Genomic DNA, 19,750 nt, shown 5'->3' with positions numbered 1-19,750 from the left:
GATCAACAATCTGCTTTAAAGCTACCGCAAGAAAACACTATGCTAAAATGTATGAAAGGGAAACACATGCAAAAAGTATTTTGAGGCAATGAAAAGGTAATAAAAGACTCAATAAAAACACAAATATAGTAAGTACTCTATGCTTTCAACCGATGAGCGCATGTGTTGGATGTCTCACAGCTTGGAAGGAATTGCAGTAACCCGGTGTTCTCCAATTCCTACACAATCCTCAGGGCGATTGCGCGAACATCCGCACGCATGCGCACATTGATTAAGAGCGGTGAGTACTCACTATTTTTGTTTTTATTGTTTTTTTATTACCTTTTCATTGCCTCAAAAATACTTTTTGCAGGTACGGTGGGAAGAACATATATTTGATACACTGCCAATGAGAAAACCCATTGGCAGTGTATCAAATACTTGTTCTCCCCACTGTATTTCCCTTTCATACTTTTAAACATAGTGGTATCTTTAAAGCAGTGTTGATCTGTTGACCACATTAGTCACGTAGCGTAGTTAAACCGTCCTTATTTGGTATAACTATATTTAAGTATTTTTTATGCATCTAAACAAAATAAGTTGAAAGCACACTAGTACTTTGGGTGTCAAATTCGCCTCGTGTAGACGATTTGCCGATGTAGGATATTTTGGCAGTGACAATCTCCATTGCGAGCTTAAAACATAGCCCCCTCCGTAGGTAAAAACATGTACTAAATATTATAGATTTTTAAATCAAGGGCAATAATTTATGTGTTTCTCATAACATATTTTAGTAAAAAGAAAACAATTGTGACTTATTAGAGCCTACATGTCTTTAGGTCCGTGGTTCCCTTTAATATGGAAAGATTGTTTTAACAGTCACACTCCAAAAAACAGGCCCGAACACAACACAAAGTGAGTTTTCAAATCTTACGATTTTTTTCCCAAAATGAATTTATTCTTCAACATTGCCAGATGATCCAAAGAATGAGATGAGTGGACATGTTGCATGCAAGAAGTGGGCAGGTACTTCCGCGATGAAATGATCTTACGTCCCATTGAGAATTAATTTTAATATATGCTTATTTAAAGAGACATTTGACTTTCAAAGGCTATTGGAACTAATTGACAAACCGCATAAATGTCAAATTTAAACCAGTTTAATTCTTGCCTGCAATAAACACAGATAAAAATGTTTTGACGGAAGAGAATCTTTAATACATTCCATTCAAATGTGGGTGGGAACCTACAAACATGAATACACACAATCTGAGAGAGTATTATAACCGAAAAAAAAAAACTGAGCTGTGCTCAAAGAACATTTTTGCTGTAAGGCTAGAGTGCTAACTACTCAACCGTCAGGCACTAAAAACAAAGTCCTTGTAAAACAAACCGACAGAACAAATCTACTCTATTTAAAAGAAGGAAGGAATGCATTGACTCGTTCAGCAACTCACATATACCTGGCAGGTCTTAATGAATTAGAACATTGAACTCAAGTAGCCACTTCTCGAAGGTTTTGTCAAACAGTTGTACTAATATTCACCAAGTCAAAAACACTCAAGAGGTCAGTATAGTTCCTGAAATCTAGAGAGGCCCTCACTTCAGAGATGTCGAAAGATACACAAAGCCTTTGCTCAACACAGAGCACTCAAGAAAAACTGTTCTTTACAACCTAAAAATACAGGGTGTCCATAAAGTCTCTTTACCGTTTCAAAAATTTATTAAAAATGCAATTAATTAGATCTTTTATTCAGATTTTGTCTATTGTATTCAGCGTTTATTGAAGTTTTTTTACGTCTTTTAATACACTTCTACATGGGCACCATGAGTTGTAGGAAGCACATCAAGACGGTTCTCGATTTCTTGCCATCTTCGCTGTAGCATAGCCTCATCAATTGTGGCAATGGCATCAGTAATCCTTCGCTTAAGGTCAGTAAATGTCCCTTATCTTTGTTCTATACACGGTATTTTTAACATAGCCCCATAGAAAGAAGTCCAGGGGAGTGATATCTGGTGAACGTGGCGGCCAAGGAATTGGCCCATCCCTTCCAATCCACAACTGAATGACCTTCAACCAACAATCATTTTTCAGCAAAACGGCGCACCACCACATTGGGGGCTGCATGTTTGTGGGTTCCTCAGTCAAACATTTCCAGACCGATGGATTGGATTCACCAGAACACAAGAACATGGCCATACATATGAACAGTTCATCTGATTAGATGCATGAAAGGGACACTCCGAATAAGCTATTTAAAGCTTTTAGTAGGGGCCAAGGCGAAAGGCACACACATACACACACCCATACACATACATATAATTAACTATGGAAAATTTCAACATTCTGATTACATCGGATTTGACATGTGATACCTTAGTAATGTTATTCAAAGAGTCAGCATATTAAGCATACATTGCAAGGAGGTGAGTTTTCAGTTTTTTTTCTTAAAAATGGAGATGGAGCGTGACATTTTAAGTGTTTCATCCAGTTCATTCCAGGTCTGTGGTCCTTTGCACACAATGCCAAAGCTTGTAGACATTAGCCTTCTGTTTTTTCCAGTGATGTGATTTTTTTTTTTTTGTCTTCTGGTAGTATAGAGTGGGGAGAACAAGTATTTGATACACTGCCAATGGGTTTTCCCATTGGCAGTGTATCAAATACTTGTTCTCCCCACTGTATGTGTGCTGAGAGTACAGATTGGGAGGAGATCACTTAATTTATGGTTTAATTTATGGATGACCTGATACATTATGCAAGCATTTTGAAAGTAGTTGTGTTCTTTTAGTCTCAGAAAGTGGTGGTGGTGAAATATTAATTTAGTTGGAACATTGAACTCGGACCATGTTAGGGCACGTATGACTTTTTTCTGTCGTGTTTCAAGCTTTTTTAGATAGGTTGGAAATGTGTTGCACCATATGATATTACAATATTGTAAATGTGGTTCAAATAAAGATTTATATAGAGTGAGAAGTGCGGAGAGTGGGATATAATGTTGCAGTCACATTTAACACAGGATTTACTTGATTAAATCATTGTAATAATTTGCACTTACTTTTATTAAGTAAAGTTTACTGCTTGCAATATTAAGTTCAGTTCACAAGCAGTAACATTTACTTAAAAGAAGGCGGAAAACGCTCAGGTGACTTGAAGTTCTGCTCTGAGACCCTCAATTTGGCCAAATTTCAAAATTGTCCGATATGCACGTGTGATACATCACTGGAAAGTTTAAAATCTCAATTTTCTGGGGGAAGAAAAAATCTGAACAGGAGGGCATTTAAAAAAAAAAAAAAAAAAAAGTTTTTAAACAGCATAACCCCAAATGAAGGCGAGACCACGCGAGAGCAGAATTAAAGACTATTTTAACGAGATATTATCGAATACATGCCATGTTTCGACCCAAAAATTCCATGTAGTATGTATCACCGAGTGTCAAGACACAGCTGTGAATGGCCACAGCCAGATTTTTGGGGGATTTTATGGGTGAAACATTGGGATATAACAAGGGTCGCGATGCAGAAATCGCAGACAACAAAGAGTGGTTGAGATTTTCTTTTTCATATAGTTACCCTTTTAAACGTTATTTTTCTTTTTTTTTTTTTTTGGGATCGATTATCATCTAACATATCGGGAAAAATGCGACAATAACAAAAAAAATACAATTAAGCAATCGTTATGAGGTAGAGATCCGTGACTTTTTACAGACGCCAAATTTTTCATTATGACGTAATTTGTTTAAAAGTTTAAAATATGCGAGTGAATAATTTTTTAAAGTCGTTTTTTCTTTTTTTTTAACTAAATATTAGACATCAATGATTCTAAGCTAAAAATGACAGAAATTTTGAATAATAAATATAATTACTTACCTTCGTTTTATGGCTAGGTTGAAACAACGTCTGTAAACAGGGGGTTTTCAGGGTAAAATGGACAAATTAAAAATAGTTTGGAGGCTTAGTGCGCCATGAATCTGCTATGACATCATATAAACATATAGTTCTATCAAACACAAGAGTTCTTTTGGCTTAAAATTCAGCAGTTTATTTTAAAGAGGGGTGCAAGAGCAGAAACTGCTTTTTCAGCTTTTGTCTGTGTTTTCCGCCAGAAGTAAGTGCAAACTGTTACAATGATTTTATCAAGTTAATCCACCCGTTATTTTTTTTCAGTGTAGGCTGTTGACCTTAGGTGGGCAAGTTTCCCCAGCAAAATGAGACAAGCTAGTATGTCTGACACATTTTAAACAACAAAAAATGAAAAGAATGGGGGCTCATACATACTTTTTAAATTTGTTTTTTTGTGCATACATATTGGAAGTTGATGGCAGGCAATATCATCATCACAAAATCACGTTTCAGCAAATGCAAATGACATACTCTTGCTTGACCAGCAAAACTGCACCGAATATCTATTATTTTAACCTGTTATAAACACATCAGAGTAATAGTCCAACATTTGTTTCTTAAAATAAAAAATAAAAAAGACAAACAAAATGAATAATGAAAAGGTGATCATCTCAAACAGGTTGTTGCATTTGAGGTACATAATATTTACAATATTTTTAAACACTAGAGCCCATGTTTGAGGTGCGTTTTATAATTTCATTCACCATTTACTGAAAAAATATTATTATTTGGCCAAAATTAACATTTAAATTGGAAAAGGCACACATACTCGTAATCAATGATCATACACGCAATCAACGCAAGACTATTTCAAAAAGGCTGATAATCTTCAACCCATTCAATTATATTCATATATATTCATGACTAAGCATAAAATGTTGTCACTTTGTTTAAAAATGCTGTTTGGACATGAAGAGATTATCACATGCATGTATTTTATGTTTTCTGTCATACTCGGGCAACACACCGTTCTTTCAATCAAATAACAAAAGCTCTGACATTTGAATTTTGTGTTGAGCAACAAACAGGTTTGAGATGTCTCGTCTCCCACTGCTGGTACAACTGTGTCCATACAAGGCACGTATGCTATGGCCAAGTATGACGTCATTTTTAATTACAACGTTACATATCACATAAACATTTAAAACGACAAATTATACATTATAAATGATTATTGGTACCAAAACTATATGTCAGAAATTATTTACCTGTGGTGTGACAGTTGTGACAGTTGCTTGAACTTCTGACCCATTTGTGTGAGACTCTGGCTTGGAGTCAGACCTTTTTAGCATCTGGGCCATTGACACAGCACTGGGGTCTTTTCTGACCACAGGGGGCTGAGAAAAAAACAAATAGAATAATCATTCAACGTGACAATCAACTTCCTGGTCATTTCATGCAAGCTTTGCTTGAGACTAAATGGAAATGCAGCAGCAACCTAATAACTCAGAGAAGAAAAAAAATGAGTAAACAGGCAAAATTATATCATTCAAAATGGATAAATATAACATGAAAGTGGGGATCATGAATTGATCAAACTAATGGCAGCTGGGCAGGATGACTCCACGGGATGATGTGGATGAAGGATCAAAGCAATGATCCAGCTACCTCATGATACAGTCCATCTTCAGGAAGTTTATCCTCTAAGGGAGATTTATCCATCTGACCCATTAGACGTGCAGAGTAGAACCGAGATGTTTCCTCAAAGTCTTCCCGTCCCACCTCGGGTTGTTGCTCTCTCACCCCCGGATAGGCCATGCCTTCAGTGGCATCCTCCACGCAGGAGTGCAGGTCTGTTATAACAGTGAAGTCGACCTCTGCCTCCAGGCTGGATGTGGAGCTCACAGTCATACTGGAGGACTTGCGCTCAATGCCTAGAATGGCCTCTTTCAAGCAGGCCACAGTATCCTGATCCTGTTCCTCCTCTGGGACTACAATCGTCTGTGGCCTCCTGTCATTGAGCTCCTTCTGGGAGAGGGACAGATACAAAGTTGCCACTCTAAGATTACATACTGTAACTGCAGACTGTTGATGGGATGGATGTAATGGGCTTGGGTACGAGCTGCTATAGATTAGGGATTTTGGGATGGTGCATGCGATTTTAAAAGGAAGGCCTAAAAGGTTCCCTCTTTCTACAACTATACATGGTGGAAAAAACAGACAAGACTAAAAAAGCAGTTTCTGCTCTTGCACCCTTCTTTTTAAAAAATGCTGTATTTTAAGCCAAAACAACTGTTATGTTTGATAGAACAATATGTCTATATGCTGCCATAGCAGATTCATGGCGCATTAAGCCCCCGAACTATTTTTATTTTGTCCATTTTACCCCAGAAACCCCCGTTTACAGACGTCGCGCAACTGCTTTTGTTTCAACCCAGCGATTAAAAAGAAGCTCAGTAACTATATTTATTATTTGAAATGTCTGTCATTTTTAGCTTAGAATCATTAATGGACGTCTAATATTTAGTTTAAAAAAAAAAAAAAAACTTGCATATTTTAAACTTTTAATCAAACTACGTCACAATGAAAGAAATGGTGTCTGTAAATAAGTTAAATAAGTCACCAATATCTACCTCATTACTATGGCTTAATTTTATTTATTTATTTTTGTTACTGTCGTTTTCCCCGAAATGTTAGATGATAATCGATCCAAACAAAGAAAATTTGAATAAAATACATTTAAAATGGTAAATATATGAAAAAGAACATCTCGACCACTCCTTGATGTCTGCGATATCTTTATCACGACCCTTGTTATATTACCATGTTTCACCCATAAAATACCCAAAAAATCCGGCTTTGGCCATTCACATCTGTGACTTGAAACTGGATGATTGATGCCACATGGAGTTTTGGATCAAAACAAGGTACAGTAAGTACGCGATAACATCTCGTTAAAACCATGGCGTCGTTTAATTATGCTCTCGCGTGCTCTCACCTCCAGTTATGGTTTTGCTGTTTAAAAAAAAAAGAAGAAATTTTAAATGCCCTCCCGTTCAAAATTTTTTTCCCCCCAGAAAATTGAGATTTTAAGCTTTCCAATGATGTATCACACATGCATATAGGACAATTTTGAAATTTGGCCAAATTGGGGGTCTCAGAGTGGAACCTCAAGTCATCTCAGTGTTTTCCACCACATACAAAAACCAGACCAGCCGTTTTTAAAAAATATAATGTTGGATGCGTTATTTGTTGGCGAGTGCAAATCATCCAAATCAAAGATGCTGCACGTTGATCTTCAGCCAAGAGCATATTGATGTGAATGTAATTGTACTCATTAAAACAAGGTCCTTATTATGATGTATTATTCCATGCACATTCATCAGAGAGATCAAATAGACTGTTTTAGGATTAGACCCCAAAAATATATTTATAAGTAAAATTATGTTCTTGTGCCAAGACTTAAAAAAAACTCCACACATTCAACTGAAGTGAGATAGTGATAACAACTACAGTATATTCAAGCACTTTTGCCCCAGAAAAGGTGTCTGCTGAAGTTATTCCGAAATGGGGTTCACAAATGGGTAGAGATGAGGGGAGGAACACATAGGAATGAGTTTGAATACAAATGATCAACCTTGGCATCAAAAAATGGCTCATCATAAACAAAGGGAGCAGAGACAGGCTCCTGCAGGTAAAAACAGAAGAAATTGCACATTAGGATAAGGTGAAGTGGAATTAGGTCCTAAAACACGAAAAAATCTGTCAAGTGAATGAGCTCTAAATACTCAGATTTACGAAGAACAAGGTGATGAACACAAGACTAACTGCTTCAGGTAAAAATATACCAGAAATACGCATACATACTGTATAGTTACGACAGCAAGAATGCATGAACTTAAAAAATAAAGGGAACACATAATCATCAGACAATAGACTTTTGATTTCTTTATCTTTTTGGCTGATTCATTGCTAGTATTAAATTTTACAGTGCCCTCATTGCAGGCTATGTGGCTATCTCCTCCAGGGTGGTACGTTCATCCACACCATGTGTTCTTTTTTGTGTGTCTAAGACAATGAAAGGATCAGGTAGGCAATGCCAAGAGCCAGGCAGAGAAGTGAAGGGGTCCTTGAGAGCAACAACCCAAGATGGATTGCTATCTGTTCTTTTTGTGTAAGGAGGAACAACAGAAATGAAATATATATACACTACATTCAACATATCAAAGCATGAATAATTTGGTGGTGAGTCCGTAAAGGTATAAATTTGGAGGGCTAGAAAGTGCCAAATGTACCCTGGCCAACTTAAAATTTCAGGACACCATTTACATACCCAGGGTCAGAATGTTATTCGTCCCAGTAGACTACTGCCAGTGCACAGCATTTGGCACGTCCTAAAAACATGTTAGCAGCTGAGGAATGAAGAGATTCTTTTGACTCACTTGTTTGTTTCACAGACCCAGCGCCCTTATCATATAACACTCCACTACTGTCGTGGAACTGACTGATCCCTAGATCCAGGTCTGGGAGTAGGTCCCCCATGAGACCGTTCATTGTCACTGAAAGTAAACAAAGACATTGTGGCACTCCATGAAAGGTAAATGGAGCCCAAACACAATCTGAAACCACATTATTAATTTTATCGGTTGGATCAGCCTCATTTTTCCACTTGAATTTTGAGTAATATAAATAATGGGTTTCCATCATTTTACCTAAGATTATATTGTTGTCAGCGTTTCATTCACCAAGATATTGAAACTGTGATTTAAGTGTTCCCTTTTTTAAACAGTGATTCCAAACAAATCTCAAGCTTCGATGTATAGTGATAAGATACAGTACATACAGTGAGAAAAATAAGTATTTGGACATACTGTGATTTTGCAAGTTCTCCCACTTAGAAATGGTGGGCAGGTTTCAAATTTTCATGGTAGGTGCTTGTCCACTTTGAGAGACAATCTAAAGCAAAAACAAATTCCAGAAGTCATAGCGTATGATTTTCTTTAAAAAATTATTTATATTATACTGCTGCAAATAAGTATTTGATCAACTGTCTTTCAGCTAAAATTGTGAGCATCAAAGACCTGTGAGTCGCCTTAAAAACTTCACCGAAAAAGTGGAGTGGATATGGACTTTCTGAGTCTGACTTTTTGACCTGTTTGAGGCGGTCAGCTGCATATAAACAAGACCAAAGAGCTGTCCAAAGACACCAGAGACAGAATTGCAGGCTGGACAAGGTTACAGGGCAATTGCCAAGCAGCTTGGTGATATAAGATCCACTGTTGGAGCAATTATTAGAAAATGGAAGAAGCTAAACATGACTGTCAATCTCCCCCGGAGTGGGGCTCCATGCAAGATCTACCTTGTAGGGTCTAAATGATCCTAAGAATGGTGATGAATCAGCCAAGAACTACACAGGAGGAGCTGGTCAATGACCTGAAAGGAGCTGGGACCACCATTTGCAAGGTTACTGTTGGTAATACACTAAGACATCATGGTTTAAAATCATGAATGGCACGGAAGGATCCCCTGCTTAAACCAGCACATGTCCAAGCCCGTTTTAAGTTTGCAAATGACTATTTGGATGATCCAGAGGAGTCATGGGAGAAAGTCATTAGGAGAAAGCTTTTTAGTCTTAATTCCACTCATAGTGTTTGGAGGGAGAAAAATGAGTACCATCCCAAGAACACCATCCCTACTGTGAAGTTGGTAGCATCATGCTTTGGGGGTGTTTTTCTGCATGTGGGACTAGAAGACTGCACTGTATTAAAAAGAGGATGACCAGGGCCATATATTGTGAGATTTTGGGGAATAACCTCCGTCCCTCAGTTAGAGCATTGAAAATGGGTCGTGACTGGGTCTTCCAACATGGCAATGGCCCGAAGCAGACAGCCAGAAAAACCAAGGAGTGGTTTTGTAAAAAGCATATAAAGGTTCTGGAGAGGCCTAGCCAGTCTCCAAACCTAAACCCAATAGAAAGTCTTTGGAGGAAGCTCAAACTCCATGTTTCTCAGTGAGAGCCCAAAAACCTGATTGATTTAGAGAAGATCTGTGTGGAACAGTGTTGCAAAATCCCGTTTGGCCCCCGGGATTTGTAATCAAAGGCTACTGTATCAAATATTAACATTGATTTTCTCAGGTGTTCAAATACTTATTTGAAGGAGTATAGTAAAAATAATGTGTTAAAAAAAATCATACACTGTGATTTTTGGATTTTTTTTAGATTGTCTCTCTAAGTGGGACAAGCACCTACCATGAACATTTCAGACCGGCCCAATATTTCTAAGTGGGAGAACTTGTAAAACCGCAGGGTGCGCAAGTACTTATTTCCTCACTGTAAACTATATGTGCTGTAAAAAATTGTAAGCGTGCGCTCGCTCAAAAGTAGAACAAAAATACATTACACTACCATTAAAAATTGCTGCAAATAATGAAGGACGGGGGAAGAGTGTCATGAAATATACAGTATTTATAGAGCAGATTTTAGCATGGTACGAGTAATGGTACTCACATTATGTTGAACAGCAAAATGACTGAGCTATTAGGTCTACATGTTGAAAACACTACTTATTTTCCTGATCATGATTTAGGTGATGCTTGCATGAAGTTGTTTGCACACAGAGCCCATGCAACACATTCCCATGCCTGCTTAAGAGCTGGATTCAGATGAAAAGATGAGAAATGATGAAAGCTGTCAGCTCTCTTCACTTCACATTCTTTTCATAACAGTGCCAAATGCGTTGCACACTCCTAATGATACCTACAGTGGAATGAAAGCAGTAAATCGGAATGGCACAGAGCTATGTGTCTGATGGTTCACTGCCTGCTGGGCTTTCACCAACAGAGGAACCTGTGTGCTATTAGCTTTTTATCTACGTAAGGTTAGAGAGAATAATACATGAATATTCTTCTGAAGAATCAATTATTTATTTCATTTCTCTTGATCTTTTTTTAAGTGTCGTTACTCAGTGAACTGTGCAAAATCACCAGCATTCATCTGTAAATTAGGAAGATTGTTCTTAGTAAATGGCAATTCTGTTCAACCCCTCTTGCTAATTTCTTTTTGGTGGGACAATAGATGTAAGACAACACAGAAAAAAACAAGTCACAGTGATGTATTTTTAAACATAGATGTGTTAGAAAGCTGATATTTTCTCTTTTTTTAATACTCGCGATAGATCCATCATTTTACTATGATGTTTCATCTCTGAGAAACTGTGACTTGAAGTTGACTTGTCCATGCATCCTGGATTTCTTTTGCCAGGTTACATATAGTTTAATATTTAACACTAGAAGTCCCGGAGAATTCTGGTACTCCTACGAGTCCCAAACAATGTCCGATATGGCCTCTCCCCCGGAAAACCCTGAGGTGGCAAAAATGACCCAAGGGCTTTTCAATTGGCAAGTCGTTGTCAGACAAACAACAGCCGTTCATATGGAAATGCAACCACTAGACATCCATTAACTTCAGAAACAATGACCACAATCCATACTCCATGCCCCTGATTCAGTCCTTCTAAACTGTAGACACAAATCCTGCTTTACACACAAATTGCAGTTCTGAAACTTCTTCCAAAGCTTTTTTTGTTCTTCAAAACAATGTACACATTTGGGCCATTCTTTCTGTCGTTATGTGTGAAGAATAGAAGAAGTGAATTAAAAAATGTGTAAAAAGTGTCGAACTTCATAAATAAATGTAATTAAATGAATGTAGCTTGACTTGAACTGACACAAACTATCACATGAGTCACGGAGGAGAGGCCAAATCGGCCATTGCTAGGAAATATTAGGAGTGTTTGTCTTGGCGTGTTAAATAAACAAATAAATAAAAATTTTAAAAAACATATTTTTAAAGCATTCTTTAGCTTAGCAATGTAATCGAAATTGAAAAACAAACGGAAAAAACATCAACTGAAAAAATAATCAGCCGTACTTTTTTTTGGGGGGGGGGGGGGGGGGGCTACAGTGGAAACTCACAGAATGAACAAGTGTCATTTTGAGAAAAATCTTAAATATTTTGAGGGGATTCACCAAAGAACGCTAATGATAACAAAGTAACAACTACAGAACCAAAAATGGCACCTATTGCAACATGGAGATGAGGTTCCACTGTTTATATTCCCATTTCATTTTCCAGAAAGCACAGGCTAAATATTTGCCAGCCAGGGTGCAGTAAATGATTGGGTGAGACTTTGGTGGTGGATATGCAGTACTAGTATTTGTCGTGCAACCAGGATGAAAGTAAAGTATTTCAATTGTTCTTCACATTGAGTAAAGCTGGATGACTGTCTGCGGCACTGAAAAGCACTGAAAATGAAGAAAAAGAAATGGCGTGCAATTCTGAAGAAGCTCATGCGATGCTTTACTTGCACTGACTGAATAGCAGAAGCCAGGCGGAGTTACCGAGTGTCTCTTCTTGACCGCTTGCTGGTTCGGCTCTCTGACAGCATTCCTGCTATTCCGCAGTATTAGTCCTGATTCACGAGCCTTCTTGGTTTTTACTGGTGGTGCTGGTGGAATCATTTTAGAATGAGGGGAGTTTTTTGAGGAAAACATCTGACTTTCAGAGGACCCTCGGCTGGGATGAAAGCTGTCATCGGGATGCTCCTCTTTAGTGATTTTCTCCAAATTGGCTTCCAATGATGGATGAAAGGGAGCGACATCAGTCCAGCTGAGGTCTGAGGATCCCTCTGGAGAGCCGACCGACCAGCGGTATTCTCTTCTTAATACACGTGTTTGCTCATCCTGTCCTGCTCTATCCCTCTCATCCTTACATGCTATGCTCTTTGATCGCTCTGGCTTTAAAGGAACAATTCTGGTGATTTCAGACTGATAGCTGCCTGACAGCCGGTGCAGAGATGTCCTGTGACGTCTATCTCCCATTAAACTTTCAATATCCTCGCTACCAGAACTACTTATCTTTCTTTCATGTGTTCTGACCTGTCGCAGTTTTACCTCTGCTAGCTCTTTATTGTCAATAAAGCCCTTTCCTCTTATTTTCATTGCGCACTCCCCTTTTACACTTGCTAATGAACTTTCACATTCTATCTTCCCAGGTCCATTTATTTCTGACGGCCCAATCTGGTTCAAGCTTCGTTTGACTGGTTCTACATCTTGAGTGGAAGCATCCAGGCTTTTTCCTGCCCCTACACCCTCCAGTTTGCTGTCTTCATAGGCTCCAAAAGGCTGATTTATTTCTGGTTCTTTATCATCTTTCGCCAACGCCATCAATGATTGATAATCATTTGCTGTTTCAGAATTTGTTTCTGTATTGTTGTCCAAGTCTAGACACTCGGCTTCATTTTCGGTAGAATCACTTCCTCCTCTCTCATGGACAAGCTCTGGAGACATTCCCAGGTTTAAATTCTGAGGTCGCCTCTTTTTTCGCTGCATTGATGTTAGGTGATCCAAATTGTCCTTTGGTTCAGAGCTTGGAGCTGAAGATTGTTTGCTTGGAGTTTTATCTTGATACGAGTCTGCATTCGCCGATAATTGAATCTGAAAACGACCTTTGTTAGTGGGCCACTGCTCATAACAAGCAGCTGACTCTCTGGATGATTTTGTTGATGGAAATTCATCAATATGGGGTTTCATTTCTTTTCTGTCAGACTCCATTACATCGATATGCATTATCTTGGTAACATTTATCTCTTTTTCCTGCTTGTTTCTGTCCCAAGACGAATCAGATGTGGGAGACTTATTTTCCTTCGCTTTCCAGTCATGGTCTTGATAACTTTCTGGGTATTCAATCAATACCCAATCCTCAGAGCCCTACGTTGGTATAGATTAAACAAAGTTAGATAAAACAAATATAATTACAAATAATCCAATGATCGATGGAAGTTTTAGTGAACATGTTTTGGATTTGTGAGATTTATAATGGCAGTGATCCCACCAAACTATGCATGGTATGAAGGGTGTCAAATCATCACATAAAGAAAAACTGAGAAACTTTCAACCTCAGGTGAAGTCGTGACATTCTTCTGGATGAACCCCTCAACAGACAGGCTGTTAACAGGGTCTTTTCCCGCAAACTGGCCAACAAGAGGAAAGTTGAAAAGGAAAGAAGAACAACCATTAGTGCTCTAACTGAGAAAAAGATCATAGGAACCTGTCTCGTGAAAGGGAAACAAACAATTTTGACATGACTTTTGTTCACAATGTGTGAAACAAAAAAACAATTATTGGCCAATTACCCAATGCAACTAACTTGTGTGTGAGTTCTACGAAATCTGTTTGCCACCAACACTTTGTCCCTGACTCGGTCAAAGGGAACATTGCTTGTCTCCTAAAACCAGAATAGCAAGTCATGTAAATGATTACATGTTATGCTCCAGTGTTTGATGTTTCACACATATAATCAATTGCGTGCCTGCAAGCCGCAATTTTCTGGAGCCCAACAAAAAGAAGCTTGGTAAAGGGGAAGAAAAGTGATGACATTTTTTTGAAACATATTTGTGACATCTTAGTGCTGGGGTCATGTAAATTTATAATTTCATTTGCAAGGACCTTAATCCACAGCAATAAACGTACCAGTACTGCACCATGTGAAAAGCCAAATTTGTTATGATGCCTGTTAGCTAATTAAATATCAGCTGGTCTATTTCACGCTTTTATGTGCATGACAAATACCGTATTTCTCGGACTACAAGTCGCAGTTTTTTTCATTGTTTGGCTGGGGGTGCGACTTATGTGTGAAATTATTAACACATTATGATATGATTTCACATGTTATTTTGGTGTTTTGGAGTGACACTGAAGGTTTGGTAAACTTGTTAGCATGTTCTTTATGCTATATTTATATGAATAACTATGGCCACGTTCGCGTTCTCCCTTTGGCAATGTGTGTTCAATTGCATTATTGACTTTTTTATATTGAAATGCATGCTTTTAGTTTGTGGCACTTTCACGCCCAAGTGGGGGCGCACTCGCACTTGTTTACGCGAAAAAGAGCGCTCACACGCCAGAAGAAGACTGACAGCTATGCAGCGTCTCTGAGCAAGTGGGCGAGAGGGAGAGAGAGAGAGAGACACGGCTGCAAACCTATGTTCATTGTTTATGCTTGTAAAATATCTCTACAGAGGCAACGCCTGTGTGGATCATCTTTTCTGTTGTTGTTGGGTGTTTTCCCCCCGCGATGGGACACTTAGAGCCTGTTGTGTGGTTGTTTGAACGATGTGCTAATGCTAGCGAACGCATGCTAACAGTTTGTGTCATTGCTGTAATAGCACCTAATAATCATTTATTTACGTTAATGGGAACCTGTTTGGTATCGTGGACGAAATTTATTCAGCAAATTATACGGACGTCCAGCATCGTCATTTGGGAGTTCGCTGTATAGCCAGGACCGAGCCGTACCGTCCTGGTGAGGACAGTATTCTATCAGCATTTCGTTGTTCATGCACTGTACACTTATTCCGCATGTTGTTCTCTATTGTATTTTTATATTAAATTGCCTTTCAAGATGACATATCTGTTCTATGTGTTGGATTTTATGAGGTAAATTTCCCCCAAAAATGCGACTTATACTCCGGTGCGACTTATATGTTTTTTTTTTTTTTTTCCCTCTTCATTGGGCATTTTATGGCTGGTGCGACTTATACTCAGGTGCGACTTTTAGTCCGAAAAATATGATAGACAAATTGACAAAGACAGGCAATATACAGTATATAAACTGCATTGGCGAGGAGCGGTTAGCCAGCAGTTCTGAGATCAAGGCCTCAATCCCGGGCTGTGGCCTTCCTGTGTGGAGTCTGCATATTCTCATAATGACTGTAAAGGTTTTCCCTGGGTACTCTAGTTTCCTCTCACATGCCAAACAACAACAACATGGTTAGGTGGTTGAACACTATACATTTTCCCTAGGTATGAGTGTGTGGGTGAATGGTTGTTTGTCTCCTCATGCCCTGTGATTGGCTTGCAACCATAATTCAGGAAACTCGCCTGCTGCTCATCGTTAGCTGGAATAGGCTGCAGCACCCTGGTGACCATTGTAAGGATAGGTGGCACAAAACATGTATATGACAAAATTTAAAATGTGAAAACTACTTTAAAAACACTAGTCAGTGATACTTGCTATTGAATTGGATTGGATTATTTAAAGAAGGTGAGAGAGAACGACGGTTTCTCGTGGGACAAAAATATTGGCCGTCTGAGACTGACCATAATACAAATAAACATTGACAAAATGGAAAGGCCAAAGTCGACTCAATTTTAAATAATGCAGTGGTCGACCCTATGTTTAAAAAAATTCTATTCCCCTCCCACCCAGATCTCCAACTTACAGCCTTTTTCTCTGGTGTGCTAGGTGGCGATGATGCTGACAGACGCTTCTCACGGCTCATCAGCTTGCTGTTGGGTTCCCTCAGGGCTCTCTTAAGCTCATTGATACTGGCCTGGTGCTTCAGCAAGACATCCTGTGTCTTATCGAGAAACTGTAAAGGAATGTGTGAATGGAGAAGGACAAAAGAATAGAGTGACAAGCACACATTAGAACCATCTGTGTACATCATCAACTTCAATCAATGAATCTTATGACAACACATGAATAGATTCCACAATTGCCTCTTTTACACATAACACTGAAAAGCAGCCTCTTAATGCCACTGTGTGTACTTCGCACGGCCATATTAAACCCAGCAAAAAATAAAATTGTTTTTTGAAATTTAAAGTAATTGGTGGCAGGGTTTGCCATTGTTTTGGTACATATGAGAATGGTCCTTGAATTTTTTTTTTTTTTTCCAACTAATGCCTAGATACAAACATATTGTGCATAGTAACCAAATGCACCATATTCTTTGAGATACTGAATACATTTATAGAATATAGATAGCAGCTGAGTATTTTTACTATAATTTTAAGCTATTACCAAATTCTCCGATAAAAGGTCTTTGACATTCTTTCTGTTACTATAACAGCTATGGCAGATAAATGTGGTAATGCTAACATGCCCATAAAAAAAAAAAAAACAAGCTGAGTTAATTCTCTTTTAAATATCGATTATATTTTCATCAGTGAGGCAGCACTTTATCACCGAACCACCAAATTACACTTCCACATGTGTGGCATCAAATAGGAGCACCAACAAACAAATACAGTTGAAAATCATAGTGTTGGAAGCTGAAGATGGCAAACAAATTAAAGGGCAAGTCGAACACTAAATGTGGTTCTCACAATGTCTGATAATTTCGGATTATTTTAGTGTGCAGCTAAACATCAGCCCATCAATAGTATCGACCACAAAGCGTGTTGATAGTCTCTTTGTTCATGAGGGCGATGTTATTTCTCTCATCATACGCTGCTGACAGACCATAGAGGTGAATGCATGCAGAACTGAATGGGATGTGTCTAAAGACTACACGATGCAGAGGGAGAGCATCACAAAAATGGAAGGGTTGAAGGAAAAATCCTCCACATACTGTTGGTGCTTACGAGTGAAGGACAAAGGAATATGGAAACAAACAGTCGACAGGCAAACAAGCAGACAGACAAAGCTAGGTTAGACCATTTGTCACATTATTGTGTAAATGGCTTCCATTTGATATGAAAAATCAATTAGTGAACTTTTCAAATGAGAAATGTTATGTTCTTAAAATGCTCTGTAAAGTGAAAAGAAAAAAAACTCACATCAACAAGCCTGCCTGAATTGAACTGAAATATACATATCTGTATAAATATAAAATGAGGCACCAATATTACAGTTTTTCTCAAATGCTTTGGTACATTTCTCAGATCAGACTTGCCATTCTCAAAAGTACTTGTTCTATCCTCACAACATCACTAGTGCACATCAAAAAAGCAGTTTCTCATTCCTTTAAGCAAGTTGCAGATGTTTTTCTTTTTGCATCCATGCAAATGATTTTGTACAATTCTCTGCTGTTTCCTACATTATCAGTTGCATCTGCCATGATGGTCAAAATGGATTATCAGGTCCAAGGATTGAATAGTCTCACCACCCACAACATCTAGTCATTACTTCATTGCATAAATCTTTACATGCAAAATGGAAGATCATGTTGTCAGAATATGTCAACATGTGTGTGTTTTTTTCTGGGCATTTTCATTACTTATTTTACATAACCTTTTTTAACCTGCCAAAATTGTTTAATAGTTTGGTACAATGTGAGTTTCCACCACGCCAACATAATCAGGGAATGGTTTGCAACACACAACAGAATGGTAATGAAGTTCCACTATACTTCCCATTCCTCAATCCCATAAAAGACTTTTTCTCCACATGGAGCTGGAAAGTGTATGATAACCAGCCTCACAATCAAATGACTCTCCATGATGCCATGAATGCAGCATGCAGTGACATCACAGCAGATGCTTCAACAGGCTGGGTAAGGCATTCAAGAAGATTCTCTCCACGCTGTATAGCAAGAGAGGACATCCGTCGTGACGTGGATGAAAATTTGTGTCCAAACAGAGAAGATGTGTAGAATGGGTGAATAATCCTGACAGCATTTCTAGTTTAGTTGTGCCAATTGTTTTATGTTCACACTTCTACATTTGCTTTTATTTATTTACTTTTGCTTTCCATATTGCGATGACATGGTCTGTCAATACATTGTAAAAACAGTAAAAGTGTAAACTGAATCAATCTCCCACACACAAAGGTTTAACTTGTAATTTTCATCAAAACTTACGTACACCATCTTCAGCATCAGAACCTTCCACCTGAGTAACTGTTCAATTGAGAACATGACTAAGCAATTTGATTGTCTAGTCTGTACACAATGAAACAAGGACGTCATTCTGACAGCAATGAAATGTTCATTGACAAAGAAATTTTATTTTGAGCGAAAGACAAAATATTTTGCACAGAAAACTGTCTTTTGCAGGTAATCCATGTTTTTTTGCTACTTCTGCGACATGTTGTGAGGATTGAACAAGTTGTTTTGAGAATTTTAATTCTGATCTGAGAAACTTACCAAAGCAATTGAGAAAAACTGTAATAATAATGAAAAAAAACATAGACCCCTTCCTCCCTCCAGGCTATCAGACAATGTCTGCTGAATGCATACAAAACATAACAGCTAACCTTTCAGCTGTCAATGAAATTAACGCCTGGGGCTCTAACAATATGTAGAGTGAGCCACAGGCTGTAATATATATCTTTATGTGTAGCAAATAGGGATGGGAATCGAGAGCCAGTTCCTATAGAGAATCGGTTCCATTTATTTCAATTTCGTGGAATCGTTTGGCAGTGTCTCTAACGATTCTCTTGCAGATTCCAGCCAGCAGAAATTACGTCATGTTAATTACGCATGTTACGCAAATTCAAATCAGCAAGTAAGTTTACGATCTATTCAAAGAAGCACTATTCACCTAGTATAAATTGGAGAGTTATCACCGATGGATTATGCACTGATTTTCACAGGCCACGTCATTGTTCATGAGACTACATAAAGAAATGGTGATTTTTCCAAAAAGTCTATTAATGGGTCTATCGCATTCCTCGTTGAATACTCTATAACAAAAATGTAACATATAAGCATAAAAAATAATCCTAAACGATTTTAGTAGCAATTTCAATACTCATTTCAGTCGGTAGTCCACCAATCAGTGTTTTTTTGGGGGGAATAATTTGAATTTGGTGGGTCGTAGGGTCAATCTGACTACTGATTTTACACAAAAGTACATACATCCGCATCCGATGGTAGTAATTTTGTGTTGCTATGGCTAACGGAAGTGGATGTTCCAAATGACTCCCCGAAATGCACCTGACAACTACAGCCAATCAGCGTATTTTCGCCCATAATTCAAGATAGGATGGTCCCATTGGTCCCAAACCACTTTTATTCTACTCAGTATCAAAATGCCTTTCCATAGAGTACCCCAACTATATCCAGAAAGTAAACAAATCCGAGTTAACGGAGGATTGTGCTAAAATTCCTCTTATATTGTATGAGATCCAACCGTTCTTATGTAA

General features: G+C 38.2%; 1 protein-coding gene across 4 annotated transcripts in view; it reads right to left on the bottom strand.

Annotated features, from left to right (window-relative positions):
- Nucleotides 1–19,750, bottom strand: part of LOC130921383 (band 4.1-like protein 1) — a 108,563-nt gene that overhangs the window by 12,658 nt on the left and 76,155 nt on the right. For 3 of the 4 annotated variants that reach the window (XM_057845213.1, XM_057845211.1, XM_057845212.1), the window contains 6 exons: nucleotides 16,101–16,250; nucleotides 13,776–13,850; nucleotides 12,220–13,587; nucleotides 7,457–7,507; nucleotides 5,488–5,847; nucleotides 5,088–5,216 (listed from right to left, as the gene is read on the bottom strand). In XM_057845213.1, the coding sequence (XP_057701196.1) occupies nucleotides 5,088–5,216; nucleotides 5,488–5,847; nucleotides 7,457–7,507; nucleotides 12,220–13,587; nucleotides 13,776–13,850; nucleotides 16,101–16,250 (2,133 nt within the window). The remainder of the gene's footprint in view (nucleotides 1–5,087; nucleotides 5,217–5,487; nucleotides 5,848–7,456; nucleotides 7,508–12,219; nucleotides 13,588–13,775; nucleotides 13,851–16,100; nucleotides 16,251–19,750) is intronic. The other variant, XM_057845214.1, reaches the window with a different exon arrangement.

Source organism: Corythoichthys intestinalis, chromosome 9 (genome assembly GCF_030265065.1).
Source record: "Corythoichthys intestinalis isolate RoL2023-P3 chromosome 9, ASM3026506v1, whole genome shotgun sequence".
In the NCBI taxonomy this organism is placed as follows: domain Eukaryota; kingdom Metazoa; phylum Chordata; class Actinopteri; order Syngnathiformes; family Syngnathidae; genus Corythoichthys; species Corythoichthys intestinalis.
Note: the sequence above shows the minus strand (reverse complement) of the source record. Positions and strands in the feature narration are given on the sequence as shown.